Genomic DNA, 23486 nt, shown 5'->3' on the forward strand with positions numbered 1-23486 from the left:
CAGCCCAAGTGGGCATATGATGACCCCTTCGTCTTAGCACATGGCACCCGGGATAGGTGACAAGAGGCCGCTCAAAGTTCAGTTTGAAGTGGGGTCTCATCAGGATGCTGCTTTCTCCCTTCCCTTGGCAGTGACCCTGTTCGAGCTCACAGTGGTCAACAACTGGTACATCATCATGGTAAGAGCTTGGGCAGCTTTGGGGGTATCCTCCCGCCAGCCCTGGGTCTGGCCCTGGGTCTCCCCTCACCCAGGGTATATCGTTCTTCCTGTACCCTGCAGGGCTGGGGGTCTTCAGTCATGCTGCGTTGGTGTTCTGTGGGGAGGCCACAGTATGGCTGGACCCCAGCAGCCACCCTCCCAGCTTTGGCAGACTTGGCTGCCACTCCCATCTCTGTGCATGTTCCCAGCAGCCAGGAGATGCCACTTAGACTCTGGGTCTCTGTCCCATCTACCCCACTGTAGAGATGACTTCTCCCTCTAGCGACGATACAGGGGTCATTGCCGCTCTCTATTCCATTCCTTAAACTATCCCAACTCCCAGCCCTACTGGGATGAAGGCTGCCATGGTTCTGGATCCAGCTGTCCAGGGGAGCAGTTGGGGCTTCTTCAGCAGTCAAAAATTAGTCAGGAATTAGTGTTAGACCCAGAGGGGCGAGCTCCCTCTCCTCCGTCTCTCACAACCAGCCACAAATCAGGGTGGGGTCTGTGAAGAGCTGGGGAGCCTGGCTCCAGGCCAGGGCCATGGGGCAGCCTGTGCAGACAGGGACCTGCCCTGCTGGCATGGGTCCCCTCACTGGCGGCTCCATTGGTCTCCAGGAAGGTGTCACCTCTCAGACCTCCCACTGGAGCCGCCTCTACTTCATGACCTTTTACATCGTGACCATGGTATGTCCCAGGCCCCAGAACACTCTTTGCCCTTCGTCTTCCATGTCACCAGCTGTTCCTACTCCTCAGGCTGCAGCATCAGGGAGTGGGGCTGGGTCGCATCTGGCCGGGCTCTGTTGGGGGTGGGCCATGCAGCCACAGACACCCACCCGCCGTCCTCCCCTGTCTCTGCCCCTCCCTCCCTATCCCTGGCCAGGTGGTGATGACGATCATTGTCGCCTTCATCCTCGAGGCCTTCGTCTTCCGAATGAACTACAGCCGCAAGAACCAGGACTCAGAAGGTCTGTGCCAGCATGACACCTTGGGCGTTTGTCTGCCGCCCACCCAGCTATCTATCTGGGTGGCCTTCTAGCCAGCCATCAGGCTGTCCTTTTTCAGCTGTCTGGTTGTCCAGCTTATCTGTCTGGCTTGTCTTTCTAGGTATTTGCATTGATTTTCAAATAGTTAATGTCAGAAAACACAGTCGGTCTAACTTTAAAAACAGTGATGTCATAGTAGGAGAAGAATCAAGTGGTAGAGAAAGGCGATGTGGTGGCTGCAGCCCGTGTCCTGCCCTTCCCTTCCCATCCTCCAGAGGCATCTCCCTCTGAGCTATTTCTGATTTTAGTCGTCTCCACGTTTCTCAGTAATAGGCTCACACTATGGTTCTTGATTTAAATGGTGTGAATATTGTTCACGGCACCGGCAAACTGTATTCCTGCTGCAGCTGGATGGTGCCGACTTTAGCGACTGCCTCACTCCTCCCAGATTGCAGTTTTCTGTGTACTGATCCTCCCCTCTTCCCAAATTCTCCATCAAAACTGTCCCCACTGGATCACTCGAACTCAGGAGGTCAAGGCTGCAGCGAACCATGATCACACCATTGCACTCCAGCCCGGGCAGAGTGAGACCCTGTCTCGTCTTTTTTTTTTTTTTTTTTTTTTTTGAGATGGAGTCTCCCTCTATCTCCCAGGCTGATGAGCAATGGCGTGATCTCAGCTAATTGCACCCTCCGCCTCCCGGGTTCAAGTGATTCTCCTGCCTCAGCCTCCCGAGTAGCTGGGATTACAGGCACCCGCCACCATGGCTGATTCTTGTGTTTTTAGTAGAATGGGTTTTTGCCATGTTAACCAGGCTGGTCTCAAACTCTGACCTCATGATCCGCCCGCCTCAGCCTCCCAAGTGCTGGGATTGGCCACCACGCCCAGCCTGAGATCTTGTCTCCTAAACAGAAAACCCTGTGCCCACGCCTGTTATACTCCTCCTCAGATCTCTGTGGTATCAGACCATCTTGCCATTTTCTTTGCTTGGAGGCTCCTTCCTGAAGCCCTGTGGTCCTGTAAGCTGCCGGCTAGACCTGCGCTCCTGACGTCACAGCAGAGGGAGGGGAAGGGAAGAGGGCCGAGTCAGAGAACAGGACACCAGTGCAGTGTCGGCCTAGAGAGGGAAACTTAAGACACCCTGCGGAGGGGCGCAAGGAGGATAGTTGAACGAGACCCAGCCAGGTTGGCAGCTTCAGCCCCAGGGCCTTCCCACAACCCGCCCTCCCTCCCTGCAGTGGATGGTGGCATCACCCTTGAGAAGGAAATCTCCAAAGAAGAGCTGGTTGCTGTCCTGGAGCTCTACCGGGAGGCACGGGGCGCCTCCTCTGACGTCACCCGGCTGCTGGAGACCCTCTCCCAGATGGAGAGATACCAGGTGAGAAGGCCAGGCCCCAGTCTAAAGGAGGGAGGTGGGAGCGTGCTGTAATCCCTCCCCTCAGATGCTGGTAACATCTTGAGTGACACAGTTGCAAAAGCCAGAGAAGTGGGAGAGGCCAACTGTGGCACCAGGGGTGGGTCCTGAGCATCTGCAGCTGAGCCCTGCAGCCTCTGGTCTTCCTTAGCAACATTCCATGGTGTTTCTGGGACGGCGATCAAGGACCAAGAGCGACCTGAGCCTGAAGATGTACCAGGAAGAGATCCAGGTAGGAGCATGGCTGACTGTGCTGTGAGTCCTTCCCCAGCTTCGTCCTGGAAGGGGCAGGGAGCTGCTCTCCGGGCCTCTGAGTAGAGGAGGAAGGCTGGTGGAGAGATGTGGCTCATCCATCGGGACCACTGCTGGGGTTGTGTGGGACCTGGGCAGGGCCACTCAGCCTTGAACCCTGGACTGGCTCACAGTAGAGGCAGCTCTCCCATCTGCCTGCTGCCATGTCCCTGCCCCTTAGGAATTCTCCAGAACCTCTCCATCCCTTTTCTAAGTCCGAGCTGCAAACTCAAACTTGTGTAGCAAGAAACATAGCGAGCATAAAGGAAAGAGCAGAGACAGTTGTGAACTGGCAAGGATGTCCTGTCCAAAGGGGCCGGCCTCTTCCCAGTTCCAGCGAGGTTGCCCAATAGGAAGAAAGCCTCACTGTGCTCAAGCTGCTTGGTGGCAGTTTGTTTTGAGATAGAGTCACTGTCTCCCAGGCTGGAGTGCAGTGGTGTGATCTCAGTTCACTGCAACCTCTGCCTCCTGGGTTCAAGCGATTCTTCTGCCTCAGCCTCCTGAGTAGCGGGGATTACAGGTGCACAGAACCACGCCCGGCTAAATTTTGCATTTTTAGTAGAGACAGGATTTTGCTATGTTGGCCAGGCTGGTCTCAAACTCCTGATATCAAGTGATCCGCCTGCCTTGACCTCGCAAAGTACTGGGATTACAGATGTAAGCCACTGTGCCTGGCCTGCCTTTTCTTAAAGTAGAAGCCAGAGGTTATAATCATGGCCTTAGATGGGTAGACTGTTTGACATTTCCAGAATGCCTTCACATTCCTGTTGGAGGGCGAAGGTTAGGTGAGGCATTCAGCACGATGCAGTTCTGAGCCTTGATGTCTCAGGTGTGAAACAGGGACCCAGTTCCTGCCAAGCTTAAAAGGGGTCACCCAGGGGGACCCTTTCGTGAAGGACAAAAGGTTATGCTCATAAACAAGAGACGAGGGTTGTTCCTGCCTGGGCCTGTTAGAGAGCTGTGATGCACCAGCCTGCAGACACTAGGGGAAGATTTCATTGTCATTTTTGCTTCTGGGGCCATATTCAAAATTCTCAGCATTTCTGAGCCTGTGATGGGGGAGTTTCAGTACCAGCTGGATGAGGCTGGCAGCCCTGCCCCCTCCAGCCTGGATGCTGTTGGCTGTGTGACCCTGCAGCTCGATGACCTTGTGGGGTGGGTGGGGCAGGGGGTGGGGTGCAGACCTCAGTGCCCCCTCTGCTCTCTGCTCCAGGAGTGGTATGAGGAGCATGCCAGGGAGCAGGAGCAACAGCGACAGCTCAGCAGCAGCGCAGCGTCCGCCACCCAGCAGCCCCCAGGCAGCCGGCAGCGCTCCCAGACCGTCACCTAGCCCAGCACCCGAAAGCCGTCTCTTCTATGCAATAACACAATCGTATTACTCTACTTCGACGTCCAGAACTGCGGCGTGTGTACACATACTCATGTATATGCAAATATTTATACAGAGGAAGAAAGCAGACAGACGAGAGGGGGCTTGGTTTATAACCACCTTGCCCTGTTTTCCTTAACTCCACAAGCCAGTTTGGTGAGGGGTGGGGTGCGGCCTCTAGGTCTGAGCTGTTCCTGCTGTGGAAGGCTCCAGAACCCCCTTCCCAAGGAGACCCCTCACCCCTCAGTTGACTCTGCGGGGCTTGCCTCCCACATGGGCCAGACTCCATCGGCCATGTCCAAAGCTGTCAGTGCTGCTGTTTCAGGCTCACGTCTCTCCGACCTGATGGCATCCCTGCCCCTGCCCCTGCTGCCTGCAGCCCATGCCACAGGTTCCTGTGTCTTTAGGGACAGAACCACTTAGGAAGGAAAGAACCCCCAGTCTCCAGGGTAGTATTTCAATGTATATGATAATGTCATGGAACGCTTCTTCGAGGACCAGTGCCCAGGACCTAATGGAAAGAGGAACTGGGGTGATTTTGCCCCTGTGGCCAAAGCTCAGCTAGCCAGTGCCAGGCGGCAGCAGGTTACACTGAGTGATCTCCTCCCTCGGCTCTACAGGCTAACCCTCTCCCAGTCTTCTCTGGCTTAACCCTTGTTGGCGAAAATCCTTCCACAGTGGCCTGAGGGATGCAGACCCCAGAGGAAGGGGCATGAGGCAGAAGGTGGGGCTGACGCCTGTAAGCCAGTCAGCTTCCTGGAATGGGCTCTCTTGACCAAATCCCTTTTGCGATTTACCCATTCAAGCAAAACGACATTTTGGTGCATCAAGGACTGTGCTAAAGCTGGTAGCAGGTCCTTCACACATGTGCACTAGAAATGGGAGCGACCAGCAGAGATGCTCCCTGTGGGACGCAGCAGCTCCATGGCCCCGGCCCAGCTCCCAGCTGCCTCCCTCCCTGCCTCTGCTCACCCCAGAGATTTCCGTAGCAGGAGTGGTTGGTGCAGAAGTAGGTTTGGATGAACTCTGTTAACATCCACCACTCCTCCCTGCCACGGCACCTTTTGGGAGCTCTGTAGGACATCCGAGCATGGTGGAGGTAGGAGGGTTGCCAGCTGCGGTGACAGGTGGTGGCCACAGAGGCAGAGTCAGTGCAGAGGCCGCTTTGGTTCTGCTTCCCTGGAGCACAGCACAGGTTCCACAGCAGGAGCCGCAGCAGCAGGATGGAGGGTGCAGGGGAGGGACACGCGTGCACTGTGGGGTGTTCTGGGCCACAGGTGGATGCAGGCTCCCTCTGGCCTCGTTCTTTTCCCAGCCACAAAATGGGCAGGGTGGGGTCTGACCCCAGGGAGCAGTGCCTGGTCCCCCAACCCCTGCTCCCTACCACCTCCAAGACCAAGCCAGGTCCCATAGCCAACACGGTCTGGTTCTCCCCTTCACGGAGTTAGTCCAGTGGTTGGTGTTTGTTTTTAAAGCACAGCCCTATGGGAAAACAGCGAATCATTGAGAATCACTGTGATTCCTCTGGGAGTCAGACTGGCTTTGTCCTCTTCCTCTCTGGAGGGCCATGGGCCATCACCGGGAGCTCCACATTGAGCCCCAGGCCAGAACCCCTCCCTTTCGCAGAGAGGGAACTTTATTGAACAATTGGGTGCCTTTTAGCTTTTGTGTGTTGAAATGGGCATTTTGGAAGCAAGGGTCAGGGGACAGCTTCTAAAGGTGTGAGTCTCTGACCTTAGCATCTGGGCCTCAGGCTTGGGCCCTTCTGTCCCAGGGGTAGAAACCTGGAGGGGCTAGCAGCACCCTGGGGTCCGCCCAGGGGAGTTGAGACCCCCAGGTGGGAGGGTCTATTCCAGGAGGAGTGGCATCTCTGCCCTGTTCAGAGCAAGTTAGTGCATCCATCCTCCCAACCCTGTCCTGAGAAAGGACCTGGTTTTGGCCAGGACCCGACAAATACCCAATGGTAGCAGTGTCAACAGGCCAGAGTCCAGCCAGGGTTGGTGGCCTTGTCATTGAGGCTAGGGACAGCTATCCCCGGGTTACCCCTGGCCCCCCACAAGCAGGGAGCGGGGGTCTCCCACAGACCGTGAGCTCTGAGGGCCCTGGGATGTGATCTAGCTTAGATGCCCTCTCATCCCTGATGTCACAGTTGAGTGCACCCAAATGACACTCATGGCGCTGGGGCCTCAGCCTGGCGGTGGCAGCAATGGCACTGTGCCCTCCCCAGCTCCTTGCTTCCCCTCGCACAGCCCCAGCCTTACTCCACCATGCGGACAATCATTTTGTACGGATCATGGGAGCAATGCTGTACGGTTTTGTACATTAGTGATTTGTTACCTAGAAAACCCAGTGTCTCTGGATTTCTGGCATATTAATAAAAGAGCCTCTGCTTTGTAAACGTGGCTGCTGCCTCTTGACTTCCATGGCTTCGGGTATTGTGCAGAGAGTGGCTCCATCCAAGGCCATGGCCATTCCGGATCCCGCCTCAGCCCCGCCCTGAGCCCTGCCCTGGGATCAGCCACTCACCAGTGGCCCCGGGTGAAGAAGAACTGGTAAAAGTTGGGTGTATCATTTTCTCTACATTTGAAATTTTTAATTATTTTTTTATTTGAAAAAAAGTTTTATTTTTTTCTTTCCCAGCATAAGGCAGTTGCAAACCTAAGAACTGCTTATTTCAGCAACATAAGGCGGGGTCACTGCGTGACAGCAGGAAGGCACGAGGGCTCCCCATCTGTCCTTCCCCAGCTCACAGGCCTTGGAGCCTGCTCAGGGACTCCCCCGAGGGAGGCACAGGCACAGTCCTATGGATTCCTGCTTGGCAGCTGGAGAAGCAAAGGTTCCAGCACAAAGGAGTTGTGGGCAGCCAGGGGCAGAATCCTAGAGGAAGCGTCTGACCTCCATCCCATGTGGCAGCTGTGGGCATAGCAGTGCCTTGGGCTGACGGCATTTTTGGAGCAAGTGGTTCAGTGAAATGCATCGCCACGAATGGCATCCGCTGCTTTTGGCTTTATAAACATGGCAAGGAGAAATTCAAAATTAAGTATGTCTTGAATTCTGTTTCTGGCAGACAGTGCAGCTCTGGAGCTCAGCCCTCAGTGACTTGATTCCTAGGTGTCTGAGCCACCCTCATTCTCTGAGGGCCGGGCAGCCACTTGTGCCCTGAGAAGGTGCTAGTAGGCCTGAAGCTCAGGCAAGGGGAATGGGCAGCGCCTGTGCCCAGGTGCCTCCAGCATGGCCTGGAACACACCCAGCCGATCTTCCCCAAACTCTAGCCCTTCTCAGAGGGGTTCTGGGGGTCATTCAAGGGGGCTTCTAGCTTCTCTCTGGAACCCCTTATCCAGAGCAAAGCCTGGTTTCCAGTCCCCACGGCAAGGCTGTTGGGTGCTGGCAGCGAGAGGGACAGAGCAGTTCTCTCAGCTCACAGCAGTGACCTCAGATATCCAGCAGCAAGGGCTGCGCACTTGTGCCCACAGGAGCCCTTCAGAAATGCTCTGGTCCCATGCCTCCCCTGGCAGGAGGGCGGGGCTCTTGCCTGCAGTGAGGCCACAGCACTAAGGCTTCAATCACATGCTTTTCAGGTGAATCACTCCAAATTCAGTGAGGAGGGCCACAACAAGGAAGTTCAGGTAGAAGAGGAGCAGACAGAAGCCGTAGACTCTGCTGAGCCTGAAGCACTGCAGTGGGACTGAGACCAGGGAGAAGACGAGGCTGAGCCCCAGAGCACCCGCCAGGACCCACACCAGCAGTCCGTCTGGCTCCAGCTGTGGAAGAATGGGGGAGAGAGGCTGGGTCACTGCCTGTTACAGCCCCCACCACTTCTGGCCAACACAACAATGCAGCCTCAACAGCAATGCAGCCTCATCAACAATGCGGCCTCAGTATACCCTCAACAACAGTGCAGCCTCAACAATGCAGCCTCAGTATACTCTCAACAGTGCAGCCTCAACAATGCAGCCTCAACAATGCAGCCTCAGTATACTCTCAACAGTGCAGCCTCAACAATACAGCCTCAGTATACCCTCAACAGTGCAGCCTCAACAATGCAACCTCAATGCACTCTCAACAATGCAGCCTCAACAATGCAGCCTCAGTATACTCTCAACAGTGCAGCCTCAACAATACAGCCTCAACAATGCAGCCTCAACAATGCAGCTTCAACAATGCAGCCTCAACAATGCAACCTCAATGCAGCCTCAGTATATGCTCAACAGTGCAGCCTCAACAATACAGCCTCAACAATGCAGCTTCAACAATGCAACCTCAGTGCACCCTCAACAGTGCAGCCTCAACAATGCAGCCTAACAACAATGCAACCTCAATGCACCCTCAACAATGCAGCCTCAACAATGCAGCTTCAACAATGCAACCTCAGTGCACCCTCAACAACAGTGCAGCCTCAACAATGCAGCCTAACAACAATGCAGCCTCAAACAACGCAGCTTCAACAACAGTGCCATTGCGGCCAGGCAAAGTGACTCATGCCTATAATCCCAGCACTTTGGCAGAGTGGATCATTTGAGGTCAAGAGTTTGAGACCAGCCTGGCCAATATGGTGAAACCCTGTATCTACTACAAATATAAAAATTAGCCAGGCATGGTGGTGCATGCCTGTAATTCCAGCTACTAGGAAGGCTGAGAGAGGAGAATCACTTGAACTCAGGAGGCAGAGGTTGCAGTGAGCCGAGATCATGCCACTGCACTCCAGCCTGGGTGACAGAGCGAGACTGTCCCAAAAAAAGAAATAAATAAAAACAACAACGATGCAGCATCCACAATGTTTGAGGCACCAGCTAGGGCCAGTTGAGGATGACTGGCCTGCAGCAGCTCAGCCTGCCCTGTGGGATGGCAGGCCACACCCTGAAGTTTCCAGACTCCAAAGCAGCAGGGAAAGGGAATCTTCGCTTCCAACTTCACCCAGGTCCACCTGCATGGGTATCTCTCCCCTGCCTCATGTCTGATGTCATTATAATCGCCTCTGTAATGCTGAACTCGTTAATGACGAGCACAAGTCGATGTCCACCATTTACTGTGAAGTGCATCAAGAAAGAACATGGATGCGTTAGGCTGGGTGCAGTGGCTCATGCCTGTAATCCAGCACTTTGGGAGGCCAAGGTGGGCAGATCACTTGAGGTGAGGAGTTCAAGACCAGTCTGACCAACATGGTGAAACATCATCTCTACTAAAAATACAAAAATTGGCTGGGTGTGGCAGTGTGTGCCTATAATCCCAGCTACTTGGGAGGCTGAGGCAGGAGAATCACTGGAACCTGGGAGGTGGAGGTTGCAGTGACCCATGATTGCACCACTGCACTCCAGCCTGGGTGACAGAGCAAGACTCCCTCTCAAAAGGTGGAGGCATGGACAGACAGATGGACAGAGAACAAAGACAAAGCAAAGGCAGCCAAATGTAAACGGTAGCGTCTGGGTGGTGGGAATCTTGTGTGTCTAGCATACAAGTCTTTTAACTGTTCTATGTTTGAGTTTTCATAATAAAATGGAAAACATCTCTAAGATTTTTTTTTTTTTTTGAGATGGAGTCGCTCTTGTCGCCCAGGCTGGAGTGCAGTGGCATGATCTCAGCTCACTGCAACCTCCGCCTTCCAGGTTCAAGCGATTCTCCTGCCTCAGCCTCTTAAGTAGCTGGGATTACAGGCACCTGCCACCATACCTGGCAAATCTTTTTGTATTTTTAGTGGAGAGGGGTTTCACCATGTTGGCCAGGATGGTTTCAAACTTTTGACCTCAAGCGATCCGCCCACCTTGGCCTCTCAAAGTGCTGGGATTACAGGCATGAGCCACCACGTCTGGCCCATATGGTTTTTGAAGAAATGGCAGCTCTAATAAGTATCTATGGAGTGCCTGCTCTGTGCCAGGCATTGTGCAAAGGGCCTAATAGGCATGGTCATCTTTGATCTAACAATAGTCCTATACAGTGGGTACTAGGATGGACTGCATTTTACAGATGAGGAAACCAAGACTCTCAGATTTGACTGACTTGTCCAAGGTGCCCAGCGGCACTGGGCCTGCCACCTCCAACTGACTTGGAACTTGGGAGGATGCTACCTTCTGGGTAAAGGAGCGACAGCAGCAGAAATGAATGAATGAGAGCCAAAGTGTCAGGCACAAGACAGGTGCCTCTGCAGGAGAAGGAAAAGCTGACACCAATTCCCACTTTGTAGAATTGAGGAGGGGTCTGCAGATTTCAGCTGCAGCTTTTTATCTATGTAGTAGGATAAGTAGTGCCCCCCACAAATTCATGCCCATCCAGAACCTCAGTATGTGGCCTTACTTGAAATAGGGTCTTCGCAAATATAATAAGCTAAAGGTTTCAAGATAAAATAATCTTGGACTTGGGGTGGCCCCTAAATCCAATGACTTATATCTCTGTAAGAAGAAGAGAGAGATGGCCGTGGGAACACAGAAGCAGAGACTGCAGTGATGGGGCCACCAGCAGCTGGAAGAAGCGAGGAGGGATCCTACCCTGGAGCTTGAAGGCGGCACTGCCCGGCCGACGCTCTGATTTGAGACTTGTGACCTCCAGAACTGGAGAGACTCAATTTCTGCTGTTGTCAGCCCCCTGGTTTGTGGTCATTTATGGCAGCGCTAGTAAACTAACACAGTCTATGGTATACATGTCACATGTGGTTGCTGACAAATTTTCAAGCAGTACAGAAAAGTAAAAGGGAGTGAAATGTCCCCTCCCCAATTCTCTTCCTTCCATATTTAGCAGGCATCCAACACACAGTGAAGACTTGACACGGCACTGTGTGTGGTGTTGCCATGCGCCACGGTCTTTCCTCTTCACAGACACCTTCATCCTTCTCCTCTCCAACCCAGAGAAGAAACTGAGTAGTAAGTAACAGAGCCCAAATCTAAGTGCAAGCTCTTGACCAATGCCTATCCTCCCTCTCCATGGGGGGCCATATTATACACACCTGTGGACACACATACCTACAGGCACGGGCATCAATTCTGAAAACAGAAATGGGACCATCCAATAGGTAAGTGTTTAAAAGTGACTTGTGTTTTTCAACCAACAGAACACCACATTCATCCTTCCATGTGGATGTCTCATTTGACTTAATGGCGGGAGCATTTCCTAAACTCAGCACGAAGGCAGTGGACATGTGTGGGAGCACACAAACACATACACATGTCCTAAACTCAGCAAAAAGGTGGCAGACACACAGGTATGAGCATACACACACACACACACTTTCTAAACTCAGCACTAAGGCGGTGGACACACGTGTATGATCATACACACACACACATTTCCTAAACTCAGCACAAAGGCAGCGGGGACATGGACACACACACACACACACACATACACACTAGAAAAGGGGAAATAGGTCTCCTGAGGGGCGACCTAAAGCCTCGTTACCTGGAACTGCCCTAGAATCCATCATGAAATCAAACCTATTAAACCCATGAAGAATGTCAACCAAGTTTACAGAAGGTATTTACCTTTCAGAAAAGCAAACTTTTCAAGCCCTGAGTAGCTGTTTGCTTGTGGGGATGGCAGGTGTAAAAGAACCACCCTGCCCTCAGCTAATGGGCTCTGCCAAGAGCCTGTTCAACAACTCGTGCCTCTGGGAGAAAGGGGAGACTGTCCCACTCATAGCACCATCTTTCAGCCTCACAACACTCAAAGAACTTTCCCATGGCGAGGCTTAAAACCAGCCCCCAGCCATCTCTCCCTCCCCAGCTTGTCTTCCTTGCTGAGTCTCTGGACTCAGTCCTCCAGAATAGAGATGCAGGGATGGATCGCCAGCTTGCGGCTTGGGGTCCAATCTCCCTCACACGCTGGGGCTTTTGAGTGCCCTGTGCAATATTTTCAAATAGAATAAAATTCCTAGGAATCTTGATTTCTTCTCTAGAGGACCTGGAATATCTGGCCACATGCTGCCCACCCAAATCAGCCACACATTTCTGTCACCTGCCCAGCCCTAGGTGTCTGATTTTCCACCCTCTTTAAAACAGTTTCCTGAGTGAAGTCCATGTATTACCTGCATGGGTCCCCAGGAAGCTTGTTCAAAATGCAGATTCCCAGACCCACCCCGCTACCTCCTTTCAACACAGGAGGCGGGAGGTGTCCTGTGTCCCCAGGCGCCTCTGCCATTGGCAGTGTGTTGTAGAACCTTCTCCAGTCTGCGGGGCCCCCACTTCTGGGGCTGCCCCTGATAGCAGCTTTATTCTCTGTCATCACAGCACTGCCCACAGGGGAGCACTCAGCCCGGCCCTTCCCGCTGCGTGCTTGTCCAGGAAGCTCGGCAGGTGTCATCAACCTCATTTTATAGGGGAGGAAATTGAGGCCCAGAGATGTCCTAACTCCTTTTTTCTTTGAGACGAAGTCTCGCTCTGTCACTCAGGCAGGAGTGTGGTGGCGTGATCTTGGCTTACTGTGACCTCTACCTCCTGGGTTCAAGTGATTCCCCTTCCTCAGCCTCCGGAGTAGCTGAGATTACAGGCATGCACCACCATGCCTGGCTTATTTTTGTATTTTTAGCAAAGATGGGGTTTCACCATGTTGGCCAGGCTGGTCTTGAACTCTTGACCTCAAGTGATCCACCCACCTCAGCCTCCCAAGGTGCTAGGATTACAGGCATGAGCCATTGCACCTGGCCTAGATGTCCTAGCTCACTCAAATTCATTGGGTGATTTTAAAACCAGGGATTTAAGTGATGGGACCCAGATCCAAACCCAGGGCCTTCCTGCCCCTCCCCCTCAAGCTACATCTTGGTTACATACTCTTAAGATCTTACCAGGAAAACATTTCTTTCAACCCTATATACAAAATATTTTTAAAATATTCTATAAACCAGACTTGCCATGAACAGACAAGTCCTCTTTTCCAGAGAGTGGAAACTGCCAGGATGGGAATGGTCCCCCCTGCCAGAGGGCCGAGGAGGACGGGGAGCCAGCACATGATGAGGCCCTGTGCCACTCACCTTCACATCTGTGTGGCTCCGGGAGATCTGAAGCAGGCAGCCCAGCCCCACGCCCACGAGGATGTCTGCAGCCCAGCTCAGGAAGTTTTGCTGGAATGGCCTGCACATAACCCAGCCACACAGGCCCTTCCCGCTACTGCGTTCAGCCCCAGGGCTTGGGATGCCACAGCAAAAATGAGGCGCAGCAACTCATGCCTATAATCCCAGCACTTTGAGAGGCCAAGGTGGGAGGGTCACTAGAGGCCAGGAGTTTGAGACCAGCCTGGGCAACAGAGTGAGACCCATCTCAAAAAATGATTCTGCGAGGGAAGGGGTGGAGGTAGAGAAGTGCCGTGGTGTGAACTCACTCCTCGGCTTAGTGATTCTCCCACCTCAACCTCCCAAGTAGCTGAGATCACAGGTATACACCACCATGCCTGGCTAATCTTTGAATTTTTTTGTAGAGAATTTTTTATGTTGCCCAGGCTAATCTCAAATTCCTGGGCTAAAGTGATCATCGTGCCTCAGCCTCCGAAAGTGCTGGGATTATAGGTGTGAACCACTGTGCCCAGACCTACAAAAATTAAAAACCTAATAATTAGGAAAAGAAAAAAAAAAACGAATGAACTTACTTGGCTTTCTTTATAATCAATGCCCAATTCCCACGTCACCCCAAACACTCTATCTGAGGAGACCCTCTCTGTTTAGGCCTTTAAGATGGGTATATGAGTACATGTCCCGCTCAGTCTCTAAGGATCGAATACCTTAGGGTGCCAGGAATGCTTGGCACATGTAAGCACTCAGCAGGTGGGGAAACCGAGGCCAGGAGAGGTGAAGGGACTGCCCAGTCCCTAGTCCCTGAATTGGTGATAGTGTGTGGGTCAAGGCCATCTCTAGGAGTCATTCAGGGCTTCCTCCTTCCCAGCCAACCTTGCAGGTCAGGCGAGGCTGTAGCCTGAAAGCCAGGAGGAAGCCTCAGTGGGAACAAAAGGGCCACCAAGAGCCCTGCTCCGTCTGGGAGTTAAAAGGGCAGGCGTCCAGGTCCCCGCAGTTAGCCTGAGTTTTGCCAGCCAGCTGCTCACGCCGCAGCCCCTGCTGAGGCTGTCACCATGGAGCCTGGAGAGAGCTGCCCTTCAGACGCTGTGTGAACATCTTTCTTTCCTTAGCAGCCAACGGTATCCACTGCTGGCCGAATGCCTGCTGTGTGCTGGGCACTGCCTGAAACCCACAACCATTTGGTTTCAAAGCTCTTTCTCTTCACAGCCCCATGCTGGCTGAATCTCTTTTCTATATAGACCAAAAGTTGACAAACATCAGCCCTCTGGACAAATTTAGGCCACTAACTGCTTTTATAAATAAAGTTTTATTGGAACACAGCCAAGCCTATTCACTTACAGATTGTCTGTGCCTGTTTCTGCACTACAGCAGCAGAGTTGAGTAGCTACAAAACCGCCTGCATGACACCCAAAGTCTAAGATATTTATTCTTTGGGCTGGGTGCCATGGCTCACACCTGAATCCCAGCACTTTGGGAGGCTGAGGCCAGCAGACCACTTGAGGGCAGGAGTTTGAGAACAGCCAAGCCAACATGGTGAAACCCTGTCTCTACTAAAAATAACAAAAATCAGCTGGGTGTGGTGGTGCGCGCCTGCAGTCCCAGCTACTGGGGAGGCTGAGGCAGGAGAATCACTTAACCCTGGAGGCGGAGGTTAGAGCGAGCCAAGATCGTGCCACTGCATTCCAGCTTGGTGACAGAGCAGGACTCTGTCTCAAAAAAAAAAAAAAGATTCTCTGGCCCTTTTAGAAAAAGTCTGCCAACCCCTAAGATAGACCACGACATGTCCCTATAAGCACGAGAGAGAGGGTCTTCCATAAGATACACAGACCCACCTGCGGGCACCTGCTTATCACACCACTGTCCTAACAATAATAGTTCCGTCTGCTGAGCTCTTACCAGGGGCCAAGAATTTCATCCACCTCACTGGACCCTAACAACACCCCTAGGAGGTTAGCATTCCCCAAATCCCTATTTTTTTTTTGAGACAGAGACTTGCTCTGTAGCCCAGGCTGGAGTGCACGATCTCCACTCACTGCAACCTCTGCCTCCGGGGTAGCTGGGATTACAGGCACCCACCACCATGCCCAGCTAATTTTTTGTATGTTTAGTATAGTCAGGGTTTCACTATGTTGGCCAGGCTGGTCTTGAGCTCCTGACCTTGTGATCCATCCATCCGCCTCAGGCTTCCAAAGTCCTGGGATTACAGGCGTGAGTCACCGTGCCTGACCCAAATCCCTATTTTAAAGCCTTGGAGCCTGAGGCTTGGGCAACCCCGTTACCTGCCCCAGGTGTTACACTGAGAGCCAATCCCCAGGGTGGGGCACAGACCACCGCCCACCCGTGGCTGTGACACGAGCACCAAGGCCAACAACAGACCTCAAAGGATACTGAAGATAATGCCACCAAAGCAGGCGGAGAATGCCATCCGAGGGTAGCCCTGGCGGGCCAGCGTGAAATCCGAGAAGGCATCTGCGTGGGAACAAGAGGGCCCTGCATCGGTGAGTCGCTTCCCAGGGCCTCCCGGGTCATCCATGCCTTCATTGTCACCCCTGGTCATTCAGGCAACAAACACGGATGGATGCCCACATGGGCCTGGTGGGGTGCTGTGTGAGGGGGCACAGCATCTGGGAAGGCACACTTCCCTCCTTAATTCCTTTACCCCACTCTTTCCCACCAGGAATGACTGCAGGTACGAAAAACGAGGCTACCAATTTTTCAAAGTCTCGTCTGCTGCTAACATGCACAGCACCTCCATGTGAATTAAAAGAAGGTGCCCAAAAAGGTGAGGGCTACATTGCAGCTCCCTTATCCTCTCGTCTGGATGCTCTCAAGCAGTGCCTAACCTGGCCAACCATACCTGGCTGCTGCAGCTAGGGAAGGGTATATGTACGCATGTATGTATGTCACACAGGCCTGCATGTCACACACCACGTGCACATCAACCAGGGTGGGCCGCAGTGGGCTCCAGGTCCAGCCTGAACTCTGGGAGCCACCGAGTATCCCCACATCAGAGGGTGGGGAAGAGGCAGGGGCCTCTACAGTGTTTCTTGTTTCAACTGTAGTCAGTCAACCACCTCACCCTGATGCTGTTCACTCCACAGTGACAGGGACACTGCACAGGTACAGAGGGCAGACATCCTGGACAACTGCCCAGATGAGACTTGGCTGGGGGAGGAAAGGGCTAAGATGTGGCTGTGCTCACCACCACTCAACCCCACCCGGCCCTGAGTCACCTCCAATGCTGTTCCCCCACGCCAGCAGTGTGAGCCCCAGCACGGTGTTGCTCAGCCGGAAGACCACGCCCAGGGACCGCAGGATGTTCACCACCTCTGTGGCGGCTGCGTTGATCCACAGGGCACTCGTCAGAAAGCCCAGGAAAGCAAAGAGCTGCGGAGGGAATGATTTGCTGATGGGACCAAGGCCAGCTCCAACAGGAACACAGCCTCAGTTCCTCACCTGTGAAATGGGATGATAGCATCTACCTCATGAGCTTGTTATGAGCATAAAACATGGTACTATATGCATTGGTGCCTGCACATAGTACGTGCTCAATAAAATGTGAGTTCAATATTATTTTCTTTTTTCCTTAATAAACTCCCTTTCAGGCTGGGTGTGGTGGCTCACGCCTGTAATCCCAGCACTTTGGGAGGCTGAGGCGGGTGGATCACCTGAGGTCAGGAGTTTGAGACCAGCCTGGCCAATATGGTGAAACCTTGTCTCTACTAAAAATACAAATATTAGTTGGGGTGGTGTCACATGCCTGTAATCCCAGCTACTGGAGAGGCTGAAGCAGGAGAATTGCTTGAATCCAGGAGGTGGAGGTTGCAGTGAGCCTAGATCATGCCACTGCACTCCAGCCTGGGTGACAGAGTGAGACTCTGTCTCAAAAACAAAACAAAACAAAAATTCCCTTTCATTTATTAAAAAAAAAATTATTTTGTCTGGAATGCGTTTCTTATCACTTTCAATAGATTTCCAGTCTCTGAACCAAATACCACCCAATATCCCAAAAAGCATCCCTGTAACTCATTAGCAGACACTCCCCATCCCTACCCCTCCAGCCCAACACGACCACTACTCTGTTCTCTGCCTCTGCTCTCTGCCTCGTGTTCATTCCACATCAATGGAATGCCACAGTGTGTGATCCTCCGCTAGTGTCTTCTCTCACTCAGCAGCATGTTTGCAAGGGTCATCCACGTCGTGGCACACATCGGTACTTGAAAAAATAGTGAAAGACAATTTTCCCTAAGTAGTAAAAGGCAACTTCCCTAAATGATCCATTTGCTGAAAATTCAACACCCTTCGGTTAGGACATTCACTGAGAGTTTCTAAAAGTAAAAGCTAAAATATTTAAAAATCATTAAGTACTAAAAAATGAAAATTTTATGTAAACTTTTTTTTTAGGACGATGTCTCACTCTGTCACTCAGACTGGAATGCAGTGGTGGGATCTCAGCTCACTGCAACCTCTGCCTCCTGGGTTCAGGCGATTCTCCCACCTCAGCCACCCAAGTAGCTGAGATTACAGGTGCCCGCCACCACACCTGGATAATTTTTGTATTTTCAGTAGAGACAGGGTTTTGACATGTAGGCCAGGCTGGTCTTGAACTCCTGACCTCAGGTGATCCACTCACCTTGGTCTCCCAAAGTGCTGGGATTATAGGAGTGAGCCACCACACCCACCAAAATAAAAATATTTTTTTTTCTTCTTTTTTGAGATGGAGTCTCGTTCTGTCACCCAGGCTGGAGTGCCATGGTGCATCTCAGCTCACTGCAACCTCTGCCTCCCTGGGTTCAAGCGATCTCCTGCCTCAGCCTCCTAAGTAGCTGGAATTATAGGCACGCACCACCACACCCAGCTGATTTAATATTAAGTAAACTTTTAAGGAAAAAAGTCTCTGGACAAACTGTCTAAATATTCCTTAGAGTGCCTAGACTAGAGAGAATAGAAAAAGACACCCACAAAGGCCGTGCCATTCTACCCCTAGAAAGTCTTTAGAAACCCAGCGCTGGGTGCAGTGGCTCACGCCTGTAATCCTGGCACTTTTGGAGGCTGAGGCGGGAGGATTGCTTGATGCCAGGAGTTTGAGAGTTGTATGGACAACATAGTGAGACCTCGTCTTTACAAAAAAACACAAAAATTAGCTGGGCATGGTGGCGGCTCACACCTGTAGTCCCATCTACTTGGGAGGCTGAGGTGGGAGGATAGCTTCAGCCCAGGAGGTCGAGGCTGCAGTGAGCTATGATTGCACCACTGCACTGTAGCCCGGACAACAGAGGGAGACCCCATCTCAAAAACAAGGAAATCACATATTGTAGGATTCTATTTATATAAAATGCCCGTGACAGGCAAACCCATAGAGACAGAGAGTGGAGTTGCAGTTGGCAGGGTCTATACAGGGGGTGGGGAAATGGGAGTGACTCATGGGCATGAGATCTCTTTTCGGGGTGATGAAATTCTCTAAAACTGATTGTGGTGATGATTACACAACTCTGTAACTATAACAAAAACCATTAACTTGGATACTTTCAATGGGTAAATTGTATGGTATGTGAATCACATCTCACCAAAATAAAGCTATTACCAAAACAACCAAACCCTGTGCAGATACAGAAACTCTCAAAAGTTCAGTTACCTGTCACTGTGTGACTCCTGACCAGACTGCTCTAAGTGCCTCCCAGATGCAGGCAGGACATCTGCCTGGGTGACCTCAGCATCCCCCTCCCTGCACCGGGAGAGCCCGGGCTTCTTACCCAGTGAAGCCTGGGGGTCTGGCTATTGGATGTGGCGAAAAAGGTCACTGAAGCCAAGGCTGTGCCTGCGATCACCACCACGACCCAGACAGGAACGAGGCCGCCTATCTCATAGACACCATCTACAAAGGGACAGAAAGGGAGCTGGTATCCTCCCAGCTGCCTCAGAATGACAGAGGGGTTCTGGGGCTGATTTCTGCAGATAACACCCACTTAGAATGGACTGTTTGGATGTCAGGTAGGCACTTCCTATGTGCCTGAGACTTAGCTGGACGTGGTGGTGGGCACCTCTGGTCCCAGCTACTTGGGAGGCTGAGGTGGGAGGATCACTTGAGTCCTGGGAGGTGGAGGTTGCAGTGAACTGAAATCACACCACTGCACTCCAGCCTGGGCAACAGAGTGAGACCTTATCTCAAAAAAAAAAAAAGAAAGAAAAGAAAAGAAAAGAAAAAGAATTATGTGAGCGGGCTGAACACACAAAATTGTGTAGAACACATTATGGGTGATTTTCAAAAGGAATTTATTTTATTTATTCTTTTTTTGAGACAGGGTCTCGCTCTGTCACTCAGGCTGCAGTGCAGTGCCACAATTACAACTCACTACAGCCTCAGACTCCTAGGCTCAAGCCATTCTCCCACCTCAGCTTCCTGAGTAGCTGGGACTTCAGGTCCCAGCTCATGAGATCATTTTGCCAGCATGGGGTTTTACCTATAGTGCTGGCTTTGGATCCAGATGCCTGGGTTGGAAGCCCTTTCCATGTATTTGTCACTCCTGTGCTAGGGGAATTTTAGGAGGTGGCTGGGGCGTGAAGACACTGAGAATCTGAGCTGAGTGTTAAGCAGAGGAGTGTAAGGGCTTTGTGGAGAGAGGGGAGTCGGGTAGGATGGAATCAAGCAGATCTGTGCCAGGAATAGCACAGAAAAGGCTGTAGGAGGCAGCAGGCTCAGAGTCTCAAGGCCTTGGCCGGGTATGGTGGCTCACACCTGTAATCCCAGCACTTGGGAGACGGAGGCAGGCAGATCGCCTGGAGGTCAGGAGTTTGAGACCAGCCTGGCCAACATGGCGAAACCTCATCTCTACTAAAAATAGAAAAATTAGCCAGGCATGGTGGTGCACGCCTGTAATCCCAGCTACTTGGGAGACTGAGGCAAGAGAATCTCTTGAACCTGGGAGGCAGAGGCTACAGGGGGCCGAGATCACACCACTACACAATGAGAGCCATGGACTTTTCCCAAGAGGCACTGGGGAGCCATGGAGGTCTTTGAGTGGAGGAGCGACTACAACATATGAAAAGCAGCACTTTACAAAGATGCCTCTCGGGGGATGACTGGAGAAGGGGGAGGCTCATCTTGAGTCACAGCACCCTCTCGGGCTGGGAGCCAGTCCAGGGGTTTTCTCTAGACAGTGCTCAGCCCAGAAGGGGGTCAAGAGTGCTTTAGCCAGAACCAGCCTTTCCCCAGGGGGGACCTGCTATCACTAGATGGTGTTAAGTGGTCAAGACACTATCCGCTGCAGAGCCACGTCTCAGGAAAGGGATTCCGTCTTCAGCTCCATCATTGCATCAAGGAAAGTTCCCATTAGGTGCTAACGGGACTTGAACATCTCACACACCTGCTGTTCTCCCTAGTACAGGCTTCCAGCTCATCGCTTGACTCAGGAGGACCAAGTACGGTGGTTTACTTTTTTTTTTCTTCTTTTTTTGTGACAGGGTCTCGCTCTGTCACCCAGGCTGGAATGCAGTAGTGCAGTCTCAGCTCACTGCAGCCTCTGCCTCCTGGGTTCAAGCGATTCTCCTGTCTCAGCCTTCTGAGTAGCTGGGATTACAGATGCCCGCCAGCACATCTGGCTAATTTTTGTATTTTTAGTAGAGACAGCGTTTCGTCATGTTGGTCAGGCTGGTCTCAAACTCCTGACCTCAAGTGATCTTCCTGACTCGGCCTCCAAAGTGCTGGGATTACAGGCATGAGCCACCATGCCTGGCTGGTGGTTTACTTTTATTGTGTTTGTTTTTGCAGTTACCTTGAATTTACTGGAAATGATGCATTTCCACTACAGTTTCTTATTGATGCAGGTGACACAGTTTCCTTTTCAACAAATTTGCCGTAAAAGAAAAATCTGAAGCTGGGTGCAGTAGTCTGTGCCTGAAGTCCCAAATACTCAATGGAGTCCAGGAGTTCAGGACCAGCCTGGACAACATAACGAGCTAATTTAAGACAACTATCAAATGTGGCCGGGTGCCGTGGCTCACACCTGTAATCCCAGCCTTTGGGGGGCAGAGGTGGGTAAACCTGAGGTCAGGAGTTCAGGACCAGCCTGGACAACATAACGAGCTAATTTAAGACAACTATCAAATGTGGCTGGGTGCCGTGGCTCACACCTGTAATCCCAGCCTTTGGGGGGCGGAGGCGGGTAAACCTGAGGTCAGGAGTTCAGGACCAGCCTGGACAACATAACGAGCTAATTTAAGACAACTATCAAATGTGGCCGGGTGCCGTGGCTCACACCTGTAATCCCAGCCTTTGGGGGGCGGAGGTGGGTAAACCTGAGGTCAGGAGTTCGAGACCAGCCTGGACAACATGGTGAAACCCCATCTCTACTAAAAATACAAAAATTAGCTGGGTGTGGTGGCAGGTACCTGTAGTCCCAGCTACTCAGGAGGCTGAGGCAGGAGAATTGCTTGAACCCCAGAGGCAGAGGTTGCAGTGAGCCAAGATTGTGCCATTGCACTTCAGCCCGGGCAACACAGTGAGATTCGGTCTCAAGAAAAACAAGAAAAATATCAAATGTAATAGTAAAGAGTAAGAGAAAAATCGAGAAGATGGTTTGTGAATGACTGATGTGTGGGATGGTCTGTGAATGACTGATGTGTGGGAATCACTCTTTTAAGAGGCCACAACGCATACAAAAATTAGCTGGGCATGGTGGCAGGTGCCTGCAATCTCAGCTACTTGGGAGGCTGGGGCAGGAGAATCACTTGAGCCCTGGAGGCAGAGGTGATAGTAAGCTGAGATCACACCATTGCACTCAGGCCTGGGTGACAGTCAGACTCCATCTCAAAAAATAAATAAGGAAGGAAAGAAAGGAAGAGAGGGAAGGAAGGAAGGAAGGGAAGGGAGGAAGGGAGGAAAGGAGGGGAAGGGAGAAAGGGAGGAAGGGAGGAAGGAAGGAAGGAAGGAAAGAAGGAAGGAAGGAAGAAAGGAAGAAGGGAAGAAGGGAAGGCAGGAGGGGAGGGAGGGAGGGAAGAAGGCAGGAAGGGGAAGGGACAAAGGGAGGAAGGGAAGGAAGGAGTGAAGGAGGGAGGGAGAGGGAAGGGAAGAAGGGAGGAAAGGAGGAAGGGAGGAAGGAGAGAAGGAAGGAAGGAAGAAAGAAGGGAAGGAAGGAAGGGAGGGAGGGGGGAGGGAAGGAAGGAAGGGAGGGAGGGAGGAAGGACGGGAAGGAGGGAGGGAGGGAGGGAAGGCAGGCAGGCAGGAAGACACAATGCTTAGAAAAGGGAGGGAGGGAGGGAGGAAGGGAGGGAAGAAGGAAGGAGGGAAGGAAGAAAGGAAGAAAGGAAGGAAGGAGGAAGGAGGGAGGGAGGGAGGGAAGGAAGGAAGGAAGGAAGGAAAGAAGGAAGGAAGGAAGGAAGCCAGGAAGCCACAAGGCTTGGAAAAGCAAGCCAAGCCTGAAAGGCAAGGCTTCCCAGCTCCATGGAGAATAGATGGAGAATGATTCCCTCCAATGGGCTGTGATGAACCAGACAGCCCTAGGGGGTGGCTCTTTTCAGCTCTGAGGTACTCCATATCAATCACCTCGCCTCCTTCTCCTCACCTCCTATTCTCCTTTCCTCCAGGCCTTCATCCTCCCATAAACCAGGGGGAAAATTCACAGAAAATGTGGCAGGGCGGCCATTTCATCCCAGTGGAGTTTCATCCTGACACTGACTGTTACAGCACACAATGCCACGCCCAGCCATGCATCTACACCACAGTCCTACCCCTACCTTCAAGCAACGCTCTGGGCTGAGGGGGAGGAACCCAGATGATAGCGAGGAAACAGGCCGAGAGAGATACTAAAGTTAGACAACAGGAAGAAACCTGGGTAGCAGAAGCTATAAGACGTGGAACAAGAAGCCTGAGCATTTCCTCCACCATAGAAGGGCAAGAAAGAAAAGGCCATTCTGGGGCAGATGGGGACAATTCAAATGCCAGTGGGGACCAGCCAGGTTGCACAAATGAGGGAAGGAAGCTCAGCCCGGGGCACCCAGCAGGCAGTGGAGGGTACTGTGATGATTTGCGTCGCAGACACCCCATAGCGGGTGCCCCTTCTTGCTCCAGCCAGTTTTGCCTTCAGGAATGTGGCTTCAGGATCTTGAGAAGCCAAAATCCAGATTTTAATGTAAAATCCCCCAATTTTTAAATGCAGGCAAACAAGCCAGAGAGCTAGACGTGGCCCAGGGGTCACCTGTTTGCAGCCTCCATCTGGGGCCAGCAGGATGGGACCAACTGAC

At 52.2% G+C, this 23486-nt stretch overlaps 2 protein-coding genes across 27 annotated transcripts in view; one reads left to right on the forward strand and one right to left on the reverse strand.

Moving 5' to 3' along the window:
* The window catches only part of TPCN1 (two pore segment channel 1), a 75315-nt gene extending 68659 nt beyond the window's left edge, over positions 1-6656 (forward strand). For 8 of the 13 annotated variants that reach the window (XR_013522137.1, XR_013522138.1, XM_002753081.5 and 5 more), the window contains 6 exons: positions 132-178; positions 817-885; positions 1082-1166; positions 2423-2562; positions 2750-2830; positions 4103-6656. Coding sequence is in view for 10 of the 13 variants with exons in the window: in XM_002753081.5 (XP_002753127.1) it covers positions 132-178; positions 817-885; positions 1082-1166; positions 2423-2562; positions 2750-2830; positions 4103-4219 (539 nt within the window). In the remaining 3 variants the exon portion in view is untranslated. The remainder of the gene's footprint in view (positions 1-131; positions 179-816; positions 886-1081; positions 1167-2422; positions 2563-2749; positions 2831-4102) is intronic. The other 5 variants (XR_013522139.1, XM_078337380.1, XM_078337382.1 and 2 more) reach the window with 1 other exon arrangement.
* Positions 6657-6829: 173 nt separating this feature from the next.
* SLC8B1 (solute carrier family 8 member B1) overlaps positions 6830-23486 on the reverse strand; it is a 37385-nt gene continuing 20728 nt past the window's right edge. For 9 of the 14 annotated variants that reach the window (XM_078337386.1, XM_054238932.2, XM_054238934.2 and 6 more), the window contains 5 exons: positions 19001-19122; positions 16481-16634; positions 15636-15716; positions 13212-13276; positions 6830-8019 (listed from right to left, as the gene is read on the reverse strand). In XM_078337386.1, the coding sequence (XP_078193512.1) occupies positions 7822-8019; positions 13212-13276; positions 15636-15716; positions 16481-16634; positions 19001-19122 (620 nt within the window). In that variant the 3' untranslated portion in view covers positions 6830-7821. Of the gene's footprint in view, positions 8020-13211; positions 13277-15635; positions 15797-16480; positions 16635-19000; positions 19123-23486 lie in introns of all 14 variants that reach the window. The other 5 variants (XM_054238937.2, XM_054238938.2, XM_054238936.2 and 2 more) reach the window with 5 other exon arrangements.

The sequence above is a fragment of the Callithrix jacchus genome, chromosome 9 (genome assembly GCF_049354715.1).
Source record: "Callithrix jacchus isolate 240 chromosome 9, calJac240_pri, whole genome shotgun sequence".
NCBI classification, from domain to species: domain Eukaryota; kingdom Metazoa; phylum Chordata; class Mammalia; order Primates; family Cebidae; genus Callithrix; species Callithrix jacchus.